Source organism: Neolamprologus multifasciatus, chromosome 16 (assembly GCF_963576455.1).
Source record: "Neolamprologus multifasciatus chromosome 16, fNeoMul1.2, whole genome shotgun sequence".
NCBI classification, from domain to species: Eukaryota; Metazoa; Chordata; class Actinopteri; order Cichliformes; family Cichlidae; genus Neolamprologus; species Neolamprologus multifasciatus.
In genome coordinates, this window is record NC_140454.1 from 14,602,415 (window position 1) to 14,620,567 (window position 18,153).

The 18,153-nt window shown below is 39.5% G+C and overlaps 1 protein-coding gene across 1 annotated transcript; it reads right to left on the minus strand.

Moving 5' to 3' along the window:
* Window positions 1-1,131: 1,131 nt before the first annotated feature.
* On the minus strand, window positions 1,132-6,177 carry LOC146500461 (V-set and immunoglobulin domain-containing protein 2-like). The gene is made up of 7 exons (XM_085136345.1): window positions 6,064-6,177; window positions 5,620-5,786; window positions 4,810-5,023; window positions 4,553-4,717; window positions 4,320-4,436; window positions 3,322-3,445; window positions 1,132-3,195 (listed from the first exon to the last, which is right to left on the minus strand). Exons 1-7 carry the CDS (start codon window positions 6,107-6,109, stop codon window positions 2,535-2,537), a joined length of 1,494 nt encoding a protein of 497 aa, XP_084992471.1. The 5' UTR covers window positions 6,110-6,177; the 3' UTR covers window positions 1,132-2,534.
* Between the last annotated feature and the right edge of the window lie 11,976 nt (window positions 6,178-18,153).

The following is an 18,153-nucleotide window of genomic DNA, read 5'->3' on the forward strand; positions in this document are numbered from 1 at the left end:
TCAAATTGGCTCTTTGCTAAGTTGCCTGCAGCCAACACACTGGGACGGCTGTTGCTCAGATGATGGAATTAGTCATCTACTGATTAGAAGGACAATGGATCGATACCTGACTCTTCCCGACTCTTCAGTTGTCTCTGATGTATGCATTGGAATTTGAGTAAATATGGGTGAATGTTAGAAATCGCTCTTTCTAACTTTCCGGAATGTGTGTTAATGAAAATTGTAGTAAAAAAGCACTTGCTCTGATGAGTAGAAAGGCGTTACACAATCCATTTATAATTTTCCCTTTGGATTAATCTGTGAGTTAGGTGCTTTTTGTTGGCCTAGTATATTGTTGCGAAGTTTGAAGATGATCCATAAAAAAAAAAGATTATATCTTTACAACTTTGGCAATAGACTGCTAACACGGAGACAAACAGACAAGCGAACTCGATTACATACTCTCTCCCTTCAGGGGGAGAACAAGGGGTGATTCAAGACTTTTGCACAGTTTTGTAGCAATCAAAATTCAATTTAATTACTTCCATCAGTGTAATGTATGTTGAGTTGGCTCAAATACCTATGGTGGTAGCACATACAAACTCCAAAACACGTACAAACTTTAAAAAGCATGTACAAACTCCAAAGCACGTACAAACTCCAAAGCACGTACAAACTCCAAAAAGCACGTACAAACCCCAAAGCACGTACAAACTCCAAAAAGCACGTAAAAACTCCCAAACAAATGCAAACTCCTAAACACAACGGAAGTGCTCCAGGACACTAGGGGCAGTGTTGAGCTTGATTTGCAAGTTTGTTGCAAACACATGGAGTAGGATAGGATAAACACCTGAACAGAACAACCACGCTTTACAGGAAAGGTAATATGCAAACTGTTGTTCGTTTGATTTATTTTTAATTACTATTAATTAGGGATGCACCGATACTGGTATCGGGTATCGGCCTCGATACCACATTTTCTAAAGTACTCGTACTCCCGAGTAGTCCCGATACCGGGGACTGATACCACGGTCTGAGACCTGTCTATGTTTGAGCAGCATGTAAGGGGTTAATCACAGGCGCAGAGTGCCCGCCCCCAGGCCCCGAGTCCCCGCCCCCAGGCCCAGAGTGCCCGCCCCCCGGCCCCGGCTGCAGCTCAGAGCTGAGAGAAGCCATGTGGAACTATTTCAAAGTGAATGAAGACGCCAAAACAAAGGCGGTCTGCAAATTGTGCTCAGCGAAATTGTCCAGAGGAGGCTCAAAAGGTAGGGCATTTAACACAAGTAATTTAATCAAGCACCAAAATCCCAACATGACAACGAGTACAAAGAGTTTACCCATGCTTATTTACCCATGCTTATTAGCACAGAGGAGCATAGCTGATGCTATAGCAGTGGGACGGAAAATAGTTGGGCATTTTAAACATTCCGCCTTAGCCTACTCCCGCCTCGAGGACATTCAGGGACAGCTCAACCAGCCAATAAAGAGACTGCAGCAGGACGTACAGATGCGCTGGAACAGCACGTATCACATGCTCCAGTCCCTCATTGAGCAAAAGCGAGTGCTGGGCGTGTGTCCGAGCATGAACTCCCTGACTCTCACCGCTCACCAATGGGCTCTTATGGAGACGACTGTTGCCATCCTAGCCCCCTTTGAGGAACTAACTAAAAAAGTGAGCAGCTACGACGCACTAGCCTCTGATGTCATCCCAGCTGTGACTGTGCTAGTGAGACTTCTAAACAGAGAAACAGACGAACAAATTTAAAATTAAATTTTGTTTTTTATAATTATTTATTCTGTAATATGTTGCATTCAACACGCTTTTCATTATAAATAAATGTTCTTAATTCCAAACCAGTCCCTTGTTGTTGTTTTTTTTGTTAAATTATAGGACTAAAGCTGTTACCTGTAAATTTAAATCATGTTTTACTCGGTATCGGCGAGTACTGAAATGCAAGTACTCGTACTCGTACTCGTTTCCAAAAAAGTGGTATTGGTGCATCCCTACTATGAATGCTTGGTTTATGGTGGAGTCAAATCTGACGTTAGCTAGCAGTCAGTGTGCTTTGCTCATAAAGAAGCTCAACACTGCCCCTAGCGTCCTGGAGCACTTCCGTTGTGTTTTGGAGTTTGCATTTGTTTTGGAGTTTGTGCATGCTTTGGAGTTTCCACATTCTTCGGAATTTGCACATGCTTTAGAATTTGTACGTGCTTTGGACTTTGTACGTGTTTCGGAGTTTGTACGTGTTTTGTGAGCTTTCCAGGTTGCTATTTCTATTTTTTCATGATGGATTCAATTCAGTTTTATTTTATTGAAATAGCACCAAATCACAACAACAGTCTTCTCAAGGCGCTTAACATTGTAGGGTAAAGACCTTACAATAATACAGAGAAAATCCAACAATCAGATTACCCCCTATGAAAAAGGACTTTGGCAACAGTGGGAAGGAAAAACTCCCTTTTAATAGGAAGAAACCAGCTGGGGCTGAGGGGAGGGAGACAAGGCAAAAGACATTAATTCATTTTGCAGGTTTCACTTAAGCAGTAAAAGATTTTTACTGGTTTCTGTCACTGTAATCAAGTCGATCTCGGCTACCACCATAGCGATCACCGCGGTCATCTCGACTGTAATCGCCAAGGCGATCTCGGCTACCGCGATAATAGTCACGGCGATCATCAAGGCGATCACGACTTCCACCATAGCGTTCACGTTGATCATCCAGGCGATCCCGGCTACCACCGTAACGTTCGCGGTGATCATCAAGGCGATCCCGGCTACCACCGTAACGATCGCACTGATCATCGAGGCGATCTCGACTACCACCGTAACGATCACGTTGATCATCGAGGCGATCTCTACTACCACCGTAACGATCACGTTGATCATCGAGGCGATCTCTACTACCACCGTAACGTTCGCGTTGATCATCAAGGCGATCCCGGTTACCACCATAATGGTCACGCTGGTCGTCCTGGTACCGGTGAGAGTCTATATCACTGCCCTTGCCTTCATACCTTTCTTTGCTGCTATTGTAACTGTACTGATCATCTGCAAACTTCTGCACAACTTCTTCAACTCTGGAAATTTTTTGAGGTGCCACATCATTATCCTCATTCTGGGTGGCCTGTTTTTTCTCGCTGTTTGACTTGTCGTCCGAGTATGGTTCTTCACCTTCAGCAGCATCTTGGTCGTAATACCTCATTTCTTCGGGGGAACTAGGAGACAAACACATGAAGGAGCTAGATGGTTGATTGACTGAGATACTTTCAATAATTGTTTTAATCAAAAATTGTTTAAAACAATTTACAATGATAGAAAAATCCAGAACACACAGTACGTACCCCTCAGGATATTTATTCTTCTTGCTCCTTCTCCGACAAAGACAGAAGATGAGAATCCCCACCACCAGGAGCCCTGCGAGGACTCCTCCTATTATAGCTGCTGTGGACCCAATTTTCATGCTGGCTGGAGAAAAAAAGTAAGTTAATATACTTAAGTCAGGGTTAAACCTTTCATCCAGGGTTTAAAGCTTAACTTTGAGCTATTTCTGTTTGTCAAGTTATGTTTTGGAGAAGGTGGATTTCAATTGCAATTATTTAAATTATTATGTCAGGCAATTTAAATCACATGGTCATCGTAAAATAATAAAATGATGACCAATATGTCAATATAGTAGCAGTCCTCAGACAAGCTGCTTCTTTTTATAATGTAATGAGAACTCTGCACTCACTGTGATGGCTTGTTAGCCAATGAACGTACCCCAAAAAAACTAAGACTCTTTGAAACTAAGACTGGACAAAGTTTACAAAATGGCTCAATGTTTTCTTTAATATGATCCAAAATGAGGGACCGAGACCATAAACACATCAGGAAAGTGTTTACAAAGGTCAAGCGAAAAGCTGCTTTCTCATAGACCTCAATAGGACCTGAAGATTTTTATTAACCACAGCTATTGCCCCCTGGTGGCCATTAAAAGGAATGCAGGCTTAAAGCGCTTCCATTTTTGTTTCGTTTATTTTGTCATATATCAGCATTTTGGGGTTAGTATCTCGCAATTTCAGCTAACTAGGTATCATGAAATTCTGACTTATTTATTTATGTTCGAATTATATGTGTCTGAATTTTGAGGTAATAACCAAAAATCTCAACTCAGCTCTACATAACAATCCCCAGCCCCCCATTTAGAAGGTAAATACTACATTTGCAACTAAGATGTCATCTTGGTATCTACAATGAGTTTGTAAGAAACATTGTTCCAAAACAGTCAACTGTTGCGGCTGGTGTAAATGAAGAGAAGTGGAAACTGCAAAACTGAATTAAAAGAAGTTGGAATGCTCACCAGGCATCACAGCCAAAGTAAAGTTGCAGCTGGCAGAACCAATTCGATTTTGTGATGTGCAAATATAGTACCCAGATGTCTCCCTTGTTATATTGAAGAGAGATAGGACTCCATCCTCTGAAACATAATGACAAAGATTAGCTGAAACAGTGCCGAGTAATGCCTTTTTTTCCCAATCTTCTGTATTTACACAGAGCACTTGAAAGTGACATATTGCTAGTAGAAGAGCATACTTTGCGTTGCTTTAGGTGGAAATTGTCTGGGACTGTTGTCGACGCTAAAGCTCTTCCAGCCGTAGGTGGGTGCTGGGGATGCCTCCTCAGACAAACAGGTGAGTGTAACATTTTGAAAATATTCTGCACTTCCCTGAAGCTTGCAGATTGGTGGAGAGGGAGGGACTACAAGATAAAAACAGTTAGCATAAACAACAGTTTTCTGAGATTGTATTTTGGAGTGTAAGAGGCTAATCTATCAGTTTGCCAATTCTCACCCAGGACCACAAGGGAGGTGGTGGTACGTGTTGTTCCATCATCGTCACCATATATAAGGACACTGCACTGGAAATGGCAGTTTTCCTGCATGGTGAGCTGTGTTAAATGCAGTGTGCTCACTCGAGTGTTAGGGTCAACGTCCAAGGATGCTCTGCCTTCATAAGCTGGGGAAATTTCAACCGGTTTGCCATACCATGCAGTAGCCACACGTTTCTTGAGAAAAATAAAAACAAGCATAAGATATCTGCTTAGTTTAATTATGGAAGTAATATTTGTAAATATTACAAGACAGAGTGGGTTATCTGCAGAACAGCCCGTAAAGCCCTTTACGGGCCTCATATGCAAATGAGGCATATGTATGATTTTATTCTATACAGGTAAAACGCACTGTTTTAGGAACAACCTGGAACTAGAAACTACCAGCTTGGGCAAATAAAAGCTCTATGTAGACTTAATCCTGTTTCTGGGTTATCTGATAGGTGAAGGAGTAGTTTGTACACATGAAACCATACATGAGTCATTCACCTGTTCGTTATCCACTGGGAAAAAATCATTACAGTATGCGTAGGAAGGAACCATTTTACATTCAAGCAAAGTGTAGAACACACTTTTCTTTTCATAGAAATTCTATTTTATTAAAACTGTAACTGTCTGTTTTAAGACTACAGCACATTTAATACTATACTATATGCTATATTATATTATATATTAATACTATAATCCCAAAACAGCCCGAAATCTTGAGTAAAATCAGTAAGGGTCTACATAAACATATATTTAATATTTAGTGCAGTAATTTTCCTTCTTACCATTGGGTCTCCAGTAATTTCTGGGAAGACTTCCCATGTGAGTATATAGTCGGTCAATGAGGGATTTGCAGGGACCCAGGAGCAGGTCAAGTCAATGCTGCCTCCTTTTTCAGCCTCATATTCATTTTTTGGAATGGACACCTGAATACTCTTGCAGCAGGACAGCACTGGAATAAAAAGGAATGACCAGTGTCTTTTAGTTTCTTGTGCTTCTTTAATAATCACTTTAAAAACTAGTTTCATGAATATGACCAACTCAAACTTTTACATTTATTTCAAGGCAGCTGTCGAAAAGAAAAATCTGAATGTCTCCTCTGAGTAAAACGATATCCTGTTCCAGGTGAGTAGCAAGAAGTTGGGTTAATGATTAACACAGGCGATAATACCATAAAGGTGTGGCAATGGTTTTCACAGAAGCGAAAAAACATAAAGTATAAAGCGTACCTGTGAGTATCAGAAACAGCTTTGCCCATACAAGCTGCCTGTCCATCGTCGATTATAAAAGCGAATTTTTAAAAATCCAGAAACACTTTTAAAAAATTTGAAAGTTTATGCTTTCAGTCCAAGAGCGAGAATCCGCCTAACCTTCACGGTGAACTCCCTGGTGTAAAGAAGTTGACTCTTCCAGGTAATAAATTAGCAGCTACAAGTCACATGTCATCTCTGCTCCAATCACTGATCTGTTTCGCTTTTGATTAAACCTAGAAACTAGAGCTGAAAGTGATAAGCAGGGAATACACATGAAAAAGAGCTTATATTCAATTTAACATACAGACAGATGGACAGATGTAAACAAAACAACAGAAAACAACAAAAAAACTTCATGTGTCTCTCTCAAGTGTTTCAGTATTATTAACTTACAAAACTGGATGGATTTTTAAATTTTGACCTTCCTGGAAAGCGAGATTGTCTGTCAGCAGCTGCTGTTGTGCTCAGTTTGACCTGCAGGATGCGGTGTTGTATTGAAAATTTTATAACAAGCATTATCTAGCAGCTACTCTAGCACACCCAACATAAAAAGCAAATGAATGTAATTGAACAAATAATTAACCTCTTTTTGTGTTGGCTGAAGCTGAAGCTGCTTGAAAAAGAAATTACTGTATGAGGCACTTGTGCAGGGAGGAAGAAGTGACCTTCGCTTTAATACAGTGTGCTCGGTCAGAGGCTTTGTGGCATTCAGACGCAGCCCTTGATGATGCAGACCTACAGACTGATGAAGTCTTAAAGTATTCAGCCTTTCTTACGTGTGAGGTTGAAAGCTTTAACCACTGAGGTTTAGCTTTAGTCATTTCATGTGTGAGAGAATCTAATAGTTCCTACAAAAAGTTGATTCTGTTCACCCGGATGTAGCGTTTTCAGTGGGAGAAGTATTTCATCAAAATCCAAGTGACTTTTTCACTCTCAGCTGACTTCAGGTTTCCCCAACCTTATAAACAGTACATTTCATAACAACTCACAGTAGGACCACTGGAGGAACAACAGGCTGTGAGGTCAGTTTTATGCTCATAATTCTGCAAATTTTCATGACCACTGATTAGTGGTCATTGATCAACGGCCATTGATTAGTGACCATTGATCAATGGCCACCGATCAATGACCACTGATCAATGGTCATGAGTACCATTCACAGAGAGTCAGGGAATTCCTGCAATCACAGCATTGTAAGATGGTGAAAGATGAACTCTTAGGCCCCTCCTCAATTCAGAGAAGGTCTTTCAGTTTTTACATAAATGGCCTCCTTGACTCCCTGCTGAAACCACCATTCCTCCCTGCCTGGCCTAATGAGTTAGCTCTTCTATGTTGTGCTATCTGCTTAGCCAGAGGTTGTTTGGTTTCAGTTTGCTTAGGTACAGTGGTCGGACCATGAGCCCTGCAGGTTGCCACGTTTATTTTCTCATGATACATTCAATTCAGTTCAATTCAGTTCAATTCAATTTTATTTACATAGCACAAAATCACATCAACAGTTACCTCAAGGTGCTTAATATTGTAAGAGGAAGACCCAACAATAATACAGAGAAAATCCCAACAATCATATAAGCCCCTATGAAAAAAACACTCTGCAGCAGTGGGAAAGAAAAAAGCTTTAACAGGAAGAATCCTGTGGCACAAGCAGGCTCAGGTAGGACGGGACAAATAATAAACTAATTTCCATGATTTAATAATTTATTCTGAATTGTTCTATAAAATTAATAATGCTAAATTAATTTTGTCCAAATTCTCCATGTAATGCCGGCCGCTGCTACACAGCATTCTCATGTTCATAATTAGTCTTTTGAATGTACCATCACTTTCATATTTACATAAGTGTTAAAATGACCCTGACTTTATTCTGCAAATTTACAGTGGGGCAAAAAAGTATTTAGTCAGCCACCGATTGTGCAAGTTCCCCCACTTAAAATGATGACAGAGGTCAGTAATTTGCACCAGAGGTACACTTCAACTGTGAGAGACAGAATGTGAAAAAAAAATCCATGAATTCACATGGTAGGATTTGTAAAGAATTTATTCGTAAATCAGGGTGGAAAATAAGTATTTGGTCACCTCAAACAAGGAAAATCCCTGGCTCTCACAGACCTGTAACGTCTTCTGTAAGAAGCTTTTCTGTCCCCCACTCGTTACCTGTATGAATGGCACCTGTTTGACCTCATCATCTGTATAAAAGACACCTGTCCACAGCCTCAACCAGTCAGACTCCAAACTCCGCCATGGCCAAGACCAAAGAGCTTTCGAAGGACACCAGGAAAAGAATTGTAGACCTGCACCAGACTGGGAAGAGTGAATCTACAATAGGCAAGCAGCTTGGTGTGAAAAAAATCAACTGTGGGAGCAATCATCAGAAAATGGAAGACATACAAGACCACTGATAATCTCCCTCGATCTGGGGCTCCACGCAAGATCTCATCCCGTGGGGTCAAAATAATCATGAGAACGGTGAGCAAAGATCCCAGAACCACACGGGGGGACCTGGTGAATGACCTGCAGAGAGCTGGGACCAAAGTAACAAAGGTCACCATCAGTAACACACTACAACGGCAGGGAATCAAATCCCGCAGTGCCAGACGTGTTCCGCTGCTGAAGCCAGTGCATGTCCAGGCCCGTCTGAAGTTTGCCAGAGAGCACATGGATGATACAGCAGAGGATTGGGAGAATGTCATGTGGTCAGATGAAACCAAAGTAGAACTTTTTGGTATAAACTCAACTCGTCGTGTTTGGAGGAAGAAGAATACTGAGTTGCATCCCAAGAACACCATACCTACTGTGAAGCATGGGGGTGGAAACATCATGCTATGGGGCTGTTTTTCTGCCAAGGGGACAGGACGACTGATCCGTGTTAAGGACAGAATGAATGGGGCCAAGTATGGTGAGATTTTGAGCCAAAACCTCCTTCCATCAGTGAGAACTTTGAAGATGAAACGAGGCTGGGTCTTCCAACATGACAATGATCCAAAACACACCGCCCGGGCAACAAAGGAGTGGCTCCGTAAGAAGCATTTGAAATTCCTGGAGTGGCCTAGCCAGTCTCCAGACCTCAACCCCATAGAAAATCTGTGGCGGGAGTTGAAAGTCCGTGTTGCTCGGCGACGGCCCCAAAACATCACTGCTCTTGAGAAGATCTGCATGGAGGAATGGGCCAAAATACCAGCTACTGTGTGTGCAAACCTGGTAAAGACCTATAGTAAACGTTTGACCTCTGTTATTGCCAACAAAGGTTATGTTACAAAGTATTGAGTTGTATTTTTGTTATTGACCAAATACTTATTTTCCACCCTGATTTACGAATAAATTCTTTACAAATCCTACCATGTGAATTCATGGATTTTTTTTTTTTTTTTTTTTTTTTTTTTTTTTTTCACATTCTGTCTCTCACAGTTGAAGTGTACCTCTGGTGCAAATTACTGACCTCTGTCATCATTTTAAGTGGGGGAACTTGCACAATCGGTGGCTGACTAAATACTTTTTTGCCCCACTGTATTTTAACAGGCTGCTTGCAAACAAGTCTTATATGAAAAGGGGCACGGCTGAATTTGAAGTTGTCATGCTGCCCACAGAAAAATGTTCTATCATCTGATTATTTGTACTACTACTTTCTTTTCCAACTTTCTGTTGTTCCCATCCTGGCTTTTTAAGATCTGTTGCTGCCATTTCATTTAAAATTAGCTGATATATTTAATGTTTTCTATGTTGTATTAAAATAGATAAAATATGGGTTTGCGATTGCATTCTGTTTCTTTTAATTTCATCTACAAGTTACCATTTCAGTCATTTAATGTACAATTGAAAGGTATGCGACATGTTTTCCACTTGCAACATCTGGCTTTTGCAACATTTTAAACAGAATTATTTGGACACCTGTATTATTGAATGTGGCTCTATAGTGTAGTGAATTACACAATGACTTGGCAAGCACAAAAGTATCTGGTTCAGTTCTAGTCAGAGACACAAATCTTCCTTGGGGTTACACCAGGAAGGGTGTCCAGTGGAAAACTCATGCTGTGACAAGGGAATAAGTGAAAGTAGCTTTATTCGGACACCTTTTGACCTTTAATAAAACTGAACTGAATTGAACCAGCTGAAATGGGAATTGTAACAGCCCAGCCATCATGCTAGAATGTTTTATTTTCATTTACACTTTTACGCTGTCCAACAATATTATGATTTAGATACCAAACTATGAATACTATTTGAATGTACTGAACATTTAATTAAATTCCTACATGTTGTAATATCAGTAAATTAAAAATGCACACAAAAATGTGCAGAGCATGTCAATTGACCACTATGATTATTACTGTGCATCCACTCTGTTACCGTGCAAAACAGTGGCACGGGTCGTCAGTAACACAGACGATGGTTTGTTGGGTTTTTTTTGGTTTTTTTTAAGTGTATCTACCATATCAGATATGATCACTTTATTCTGGAAACAAATGCAACAGAGTGGACATTTTGCACTTTACTAACTCTGTGAACCATTCTGAAATATGGCGGGGAGGAAGGATGAGCAAAGACTGATACTTACTCTGGCTCTTGCAGATCTCCCTTCAATAATATTTTACTACTTCCTGTGAGTTATATGACTAGATGAACAGTTAACTGACCTGATCAGAAAGACTTGTGTAAGAGTAACAGGAGGGATGGAAAGGAGTTCATGGATATAACCTATTTTTTAAAAAATTGATACATCCTGGTTTGTATTGATAGCAACAATAGTTGTTGGTATAGAATATTATAAACAAAGAAATTGTAATGGAAATTGTCTTAATTTTATAACATATTGATAACTAAAACTGAACAAACATGTTTAATTAAAAATCAGAGGGATTATTATAAAAAAATATTTTGGACACATATAATTGTGTTCTATGGTAGACGAGGGTTGATAAGTATTGACTAATACCGACACAAAATGCACTAAATTCTCTCATTAGAATGTCACAAAATACTAGGAATGACCCATTTACTTCTATTAGTGAACATTTTCCTGCTGGTGCTGTTTGACGGTTTAATAGGAGTCAGAATAAATTAAGTATAAAATACTCAAGTAAAGTCGAAATCTAGTTGTGAACAATAAAACAAACTGAAAGAATGAGGGTAAATAAATCCAGAGCAAAAACTTTCCAAGACAAATAAGGTATTATTTCTCAGTAAGTAAATTATTTATTTTTCTGTTACTGATTAATTGTCACGGTTCTGGGTCAGTTTGACCCAGTATTTTGAGTTGTTATGTTTTGGTTTATTTTTGAATGACGGATTATTCTATTCCCTGATTACCACCCTGTGTATAGCCCTGTGTTTTCCTGTGTTCCCTGTCGCGTCGTACCCTTAGAATTATGCCTGTGTGTTTCAGTTGTCGGTGTCATCGTTCAGTTCATGTTTTTGTTTGATGCCAGCAATAAAGCTGTGGTTTTCAGTTACATTTCCGTCTCTGAGTCCTGCACTTGGATCCACATCTCCACCTGCCCGCACGCAGAGCCCTGACATTAATCAGCTGAAACAAAATGTTTTTTCAGAGCTGCCTATATACTATATGCTAGCGGTGTCAAACATGCGGCTCGAGGGCCAGAATCGGCCCAGCAAAGGCTGCACTCCAGTCCACTGGACAGGTTTGGAAAATGTGAAGGAGTGCATAGATTTTTTTTTTACAGGTCCTCACATTGATTAAGTCTCCTGCCATTAAAATTAATACTACACCAAAGTAATTAAGTACCAGATAAACAGTTACAATAATTTGGTTTTTTACAGTGAGTTCACAGAAAAAAGGACAATCAGCACGTAGCATGAGCATATGACAAGCATAACACTAACCCACTTTAACCCATTTTAAAAAACTGAAAGTACAAGTTTTTCAGATTTGTCACCACTTTGCCAAGGTTTGGAGGAAGAGCCGCCAAACTATCACTCCCAGAGCAGAGGGAATTGGTTATGATGTTCAGGAACCACCCAAGAAGCACCGAGGCTCAAACCTGCCATAAATTGGAAAATTCCGGAACACCAGATTCACTGTCCATTGTGAAGCAAGTTGTACAAAATCACGAACTGAGACCAAGAAAGAAGCCCCTGCTTCAAAATCAGCACCTTCAAGCCATAGCTGGACTGGCCATCGGGCATACCGGGCATTTGCCCGGTGGGCCGATGGTAATTTTTCGTTTTAAATGGGCCGATGTTTTGTTGTTGTTGTCTTTTTTTCTGTAACAGTAAACAGTGAAAGGTGGCGGATTGGACAGATGCTGGCAGACGTGTAAAAATAATTCAATTGTTTGGTAGTGGCTATGGTGGAGCTTTCACAGATTCAGTAAAATTAGCAAATTAGCAAGAGGTGGAGGCCAGCAGGTGGATGGGGGAACGGGGAGGCGGAGGTGGAGAGACCCAAGGCGGCTGCCGGTCCGACTGTCAGGTGAAATGAGCTTCAGGTAAGAAGTTATGACCTGCAGTCTATCTGGGTCAGATATAAACCAAGTTTTGGTGTAGTTTATTTTCGTTGTGCTAACTTTTTACAGTCAGTTACAATAACTTGTACTGTGTACTAGCTAGCATGACAGAGTTTCTATACAGTTGGGTGGGTGATATGATGTTATTGGTGAACTTTATTTTATTCATATGGTTGGTTAGTAGAGTTGCCTACCATCCTGTAAAAAACGGAATCCTCTGGTATTCAGAGTTAATATTATGCGTTTTGTATTGAGATGAAAATAAATGCGATTTGTCCCGTACTTCAGCTACAATAAAAAAAAGACAAAAAGCTGGAGTTATTCTGTGTCTTTACGCTGTCAGCTGCCTCTTCTTCTCTCATTCTCCCCCCTCCCTCTCCTGCTGCTACTTCAATCGTGAAACTGATCAATGATCAGCTGATCGCGTTTCTGCCGCCTCTCTCCTGTCTCTCTTGCTTGTTTATCTCCCGCTTTGCGCCAGAAAGAGGAAACTAGTGGAGGTCGGGTTAAACAGCAGCAGCGCCTTTAAACTTGATAAGCTGTTGTTAGAATTTATTTAATATTACTTTCTAGTATCAGCTGATGTTTGTTGGAGCTGTAAAAGCTGCTGGTCATGATATCGGTTTGGTTATCTGGTGAGAGGGAAACATGAAGAAGAAACCAGGAGATGTCCTTACTGAATCATCAAAACTGAACAGGTGATGGAGAAACAGGTTCACCTTTTAGGTGACATGAATGGGTTGAAGGAAAGCTATGAACTGTTTCTGAGAGACAACTTACACCAGGATCCTTTTCTATGTAGCTGACAGCTGGTAACTGTGCAGGGGCGGGTCTAGCAAAGTTTTGCCATGGGGCCAGGTAGAGCATTAAAGGGAAAGGGGGGCACAAAGAAATACTTTTCTTTCTTATTCTCATTTAAAATTGCTATCTTTTAACAAATAATTATCCGAATCTTACAACCAAAGTTTTCATCTGATGTCAAATTTATAGAAATCCATTATTGTACATAGTAATTTTTTTTCAGGGTCCCAACATAATTTCTTCAGAAGAAAGTACTGTACATGATGCCAGTATTTTCCCACATTTTCTAGATACTGTACTAGTACTTTGTGTAAAATGCCATCAAAAAGTCTGTTAAGTTTTATTCTTTCTCACCTGTCTTTCTGTCTCCTTTCACTTTTAAAAGGTTGCCATGTGTGATGGACCGAGCAGTGAAGGAAAATTAGACACAGGTTAACGTCCAAAAAAATGATTTTTTATTTAACCCAAAAGAACATAATTAGTTAAATCATGACAAAAGAATCAAAATCTTGGGCCCATAAAAGAGGTCAAAATAACAAAACTCTACTCAAAGTACTGATAACTCAAACAAACTGACCTAACTTAACAAGACAAAGGGGAAACTTAAATAGTGGCTGATCAGCCCACAAAAACAGAAAAAGGGGTAAAATACACAAAACCTAACTAAACCAAACATAATGAACTCCAATTCCCCCCCATGGTCCCGAATTATGGCATGAACCAATTTGTATTGTTCCTTTAAAACTCGCTCTGCCCCTTTTCCACCTCTTGGCTCCTCAATCAAGGGACTGGAGCAGCTGCAACTAAGGTAACTCGGAAAACAAAAGATTAATCATACATAACAGTGTAAACTAAAATGTGCGCACTTATTTTAGAATACAGTGTCATGAGGATATGTGAATTAACTTTAAACAAAAAAACAGTTATTTATTATCCTGTAAACTAATGCCTATATTTAAAGAAAGACAAATGTGAATGTTATGTTACTTATAAGCCTCTACAAACATGGTGGGTATTACCACTGTGGGGCTGTAGTTGCAGCCATCACACCATGTTAGAAAACATATTTTGCCCTGCCATGCTGTTTATTGATGTGGTAAATAAATAGTTTATGAAAATTATCACTAAATCTGTCATTTATTATTTTTAATATTCAGTAATGGTCATGTCTTACCTCTAGTCTGCTCTGTCTTAATTTCAGGTTTCCACCATATGTTGTAGATAGTTCAGGAAGTTAACTCAACCAAGCAGTCTTTGGGTTTCGGCTAAGTACTGTTTAGAATACCAGAATAGGGAGGATGGTGTAGGTTTAAGTTTATTAGATTGATACATATGTACCAACAAGACAGTGTACATCACTGTCACAACAACGTTTGTTTTCATTCAAAGGCTTTATGGTTTTTCCTATAATACCTGGTGGGCCAGTCTCTAGTCAAAATGCCCGGGCTGATTTTTTGTCCCAGTCCAGCCCTGCTTCAAGCTCAGCTGAAGTTTGCAGCTGCCCACATGGAAATGCCTTCTTAAGAAATGTTTTATGGTCAGATGAGGCAAAGATTGAGCTACTTGGCTACAAGAGGTATGTTTGAAGGAATATGAATGAGGCTTTCCAACTTTGTTTCAAACTGTAGCATCATGATGTGGGGCTGTTTTGCTCTCAGTCACACTGGTACGGTGCACAAACTGGATGGAATAATTAAGTATATGAAGTCAGCAGCTAGACAATTTAAACTTGGGACATGGTTGGGTAAAAAAAACAACAGGTCAGTGACCTCAAACGCACTGGATCTGGAATGGATCTGGATCTTGGAACGGCCTTCAAACTGCCCTGTAGAATTTTCAGGTATCTGTAGTTTACTTGAGTAATTTTGTTTCTGGGTAACTTTTTACTTTTACTGTCTGCATTTTTAAATAAATATCTGTACTTTCTATTCCTTACATTTTCAAAACAGGCAAAGTTAGCACAACACCGTCCATAAGATGCAGTTGTAGGCCTTCAACATTGAGCTAGCCCCACAAAAGAGTAGCTAGAAGAACATAAAGGGAGTGATGCTTTTTAAGTGGCAGGTCATTTTAAATGCAGCGTTTCTATCAGCTCAACAAACATAATTAAACACACAAACTGTGTCTACAGTTTGTCCCACAGTGTGTTGCTAGCTTAAAGGTCCAGCTGCTGTAATTCACAGGAATGAGACCTAACTTCACTCCACGATGGAGAAAGAAAGAGGAAGAAAGGAGGTCATATTAAAGGCAAGGACTGCTCAGTGGTAAATGTAAAGCTTACATGTAAGTCCTCATGTTTTAAAATTAGATATTGGGTCTCTATGTGTGACATGTTTTTTTTTTTCATGTACTGAAACGTGCTGCACAACAACCTGTTGCATACTAACTGTGCTATTTAAAGACTGCATGAGAAGACTCTGCAGATTAGTGCAGGATAAACAGGTTAGTTTGCAGTACTGTGGTTATTCACAGTAAAGGACTGTGTGCGACCGGTGGACAGTGGCTGTGGTTTCATGGTCAGAGTTAGATCACATCAAGTGTAGCAGAGATGTTGCTTAGATTCATTTACTGAATCCCACCTTCATACCAACCTTATAGTGTCTTATGGAGGACTTGTGAAACATCTGCTTACATTTTGTTAAATTCAGGTGAGAGCGTCTTGATGCATGCTCAATCATCCAGGTAAGTAAATCTCCAAACGTTGATTCTGTTCATCTGGATGTAGCGTTTTCAGTGGGAGAAACGTTTCGTCACTCATCCAAGTGACTTCTTCAGTCTCAGCTGACTGCAGGTTTCCCCAACCTTATAAACAGTGCATTTGCATAATGACTGAAACTTAGCACCACTGAAGAAACAATGGGCTGGGAGGTCAGTTCCTTCATCTTAATTAGAGAATTTGCATAATTCAGGTGAGCACAGTAAACCTCAGAGCAGCACAGGTCAGCTGATCACAGCCTGTACACAAAGAAAATCTGCTGCAGCTCTCGATAGAAATTATTCTGAGTTGTGTCACTAAAGCCACTAAAACTGATTTTAGAGTTTCCCACCTGCTGAATGCCACTTTAACATCTTCCCCCTCCCCATTTTCCTGGTCAGAGGCAAAATTACCCTCCACAATGTAGGCAACAGAAAATAGAGCTATTTTTTATTTTTATTTTTTTCTCTTCTCATGTTTTACTTAACTGATTCATGTGTAGTGCCTTTGTTATAATTGAATTTAGACTGAAATAAAGTTTGTTTCCTATATACTAATATCATATATTTTATGACATGTTCGGTGAGCTTTGCACAAAAATAGCTGGTGGAAATTAACTTTTACTTTCTTACTTTGAGTACACTTCAGAGCCTGCACTTGAGTAAAGAAGTTGCTTCATTACTTTTACTGGGGTATTTTTTTTAACACTAGTATCTGTACTACTTAAGAAGACCTTAAAATTATTAAATATATGTGGACTATGCTTAAAAGCCAGGTCCGTCCCAGGAAACCAATAATTTTAAATGAACTCTATAAATTCTGACGAGCGATCAAATATCCAACCACAAGCTTGCTTATGGCTATCAAAAGCATCTGGTCAAGGTGCAAGATGCTAAGGGACATTTCACCAAATATTAATGGGGGTGTATGTATTTGGGGCTGAAGACTTTTGATGCTGTGTGGATTCAAGAAAATCCAAAAACCAATTCAAACTCGTGTAGCCAATTTTTATTTTTTCAAAGTCAATAAAGATGTATGCTTTACCCTGGAAAATGAAAAGTTCAAAGAAGCCAGTAAAAGCTCATTCATCCCCATGTTCGATGTATGTAAATGTCTGACCACAATTGTAGATATGAGAGTGTGTAGTTGTCTGTTTCTTTATATTCGCCCTGTGATGGACTGTCAGCCAGTCCAAGAATACCAACACCTGGGGTATACACAAGCCCACCATGACTCTGGATGAAGGGATAAAATGATAAAAAAAGCAATCAACATATATATATATATATATATATATATATATATATATATATATATATATATATATATATATATATATATATATATATATATATATAGGTCTAATTTAAGAATTAGAAAAGGCTCACTCTTTTCCCTATAGAATAAGGTTATTCAAAGTGGGATGAAAACCGTCATACTCCTGGTATATTTTGATATATATCCTGGTATAGATCAATGGACAACATGCAGGAAGGGGTGGGGATATAAGGAAATGTGTTCTTGATTTACATGTTTACTTTTTCCATAAATAAACAGAAACAGCAATGATACCAGAGATAGTAAGCAAATATATGAAAAAGAAAAAGTCTTTGCATTGTTCTTCTGTTGCTTTCATGCTTTATATGTTTTTGAAATAAGACGGTCTAATCAATGTTTTCCTGCACCACATGCAGACAAAGCATCAATACAAGTTCATAAATCCCCAGTAAATAGCAATACAATATTTCTCCTGATATTTCTGTGAAATAGTCTGTGCCTGAGTCATCGATTAAGATGACTATGGTTGTCACACGTTACGCATTTTTTCTAAATTCTTCTGGGTATATTTTGTTTTATTTGACTTTTAAGTGGTGAGTCAAACCAGCATAAATGGCTCTGGGCAATTTTCAGGGCTAGTGTTGATGTTTTCCGCGATTATACTGCGCAGGTCCGCTGGGTGATCCGCCCATGGCCTGTTCAATTCAAAGATTATTGTGTAAAGAAAACAAGATGCCTGTTTAAGTATGTAAATAAGCCACAGCTCACAACACGCTCCACAATCACCAGACCAGGTCCCTGAGCGCATGCGGGTATCCGTGAAAACGTGCA

Excerpts from the sequence above, each read along its gene's own strand:
- LOC146500461 (XM_085136345.1), bottom strand. The coding sequence starts at position 6,109 with ATGGACAGGCAGCTTGTATGGGCAAAGCTGTTTCTGATACTCACAG. Across the intron at positions 5,787-6,063 it reads GCTGTTTCTGATACTCACAG|TGCTGTCCTGCTGCAAGAGT; the intron begins GTACGCTTTATA and ends TTTTTATTCCAG. Across the intron at positions 4,437-4,552 it reads TCCACCTAAAGCAACGCAAA|AGGATGGAGTCCTATCTCTC; the intron begins GTATGCTCTTCT and ends ATTATGTTTCAG.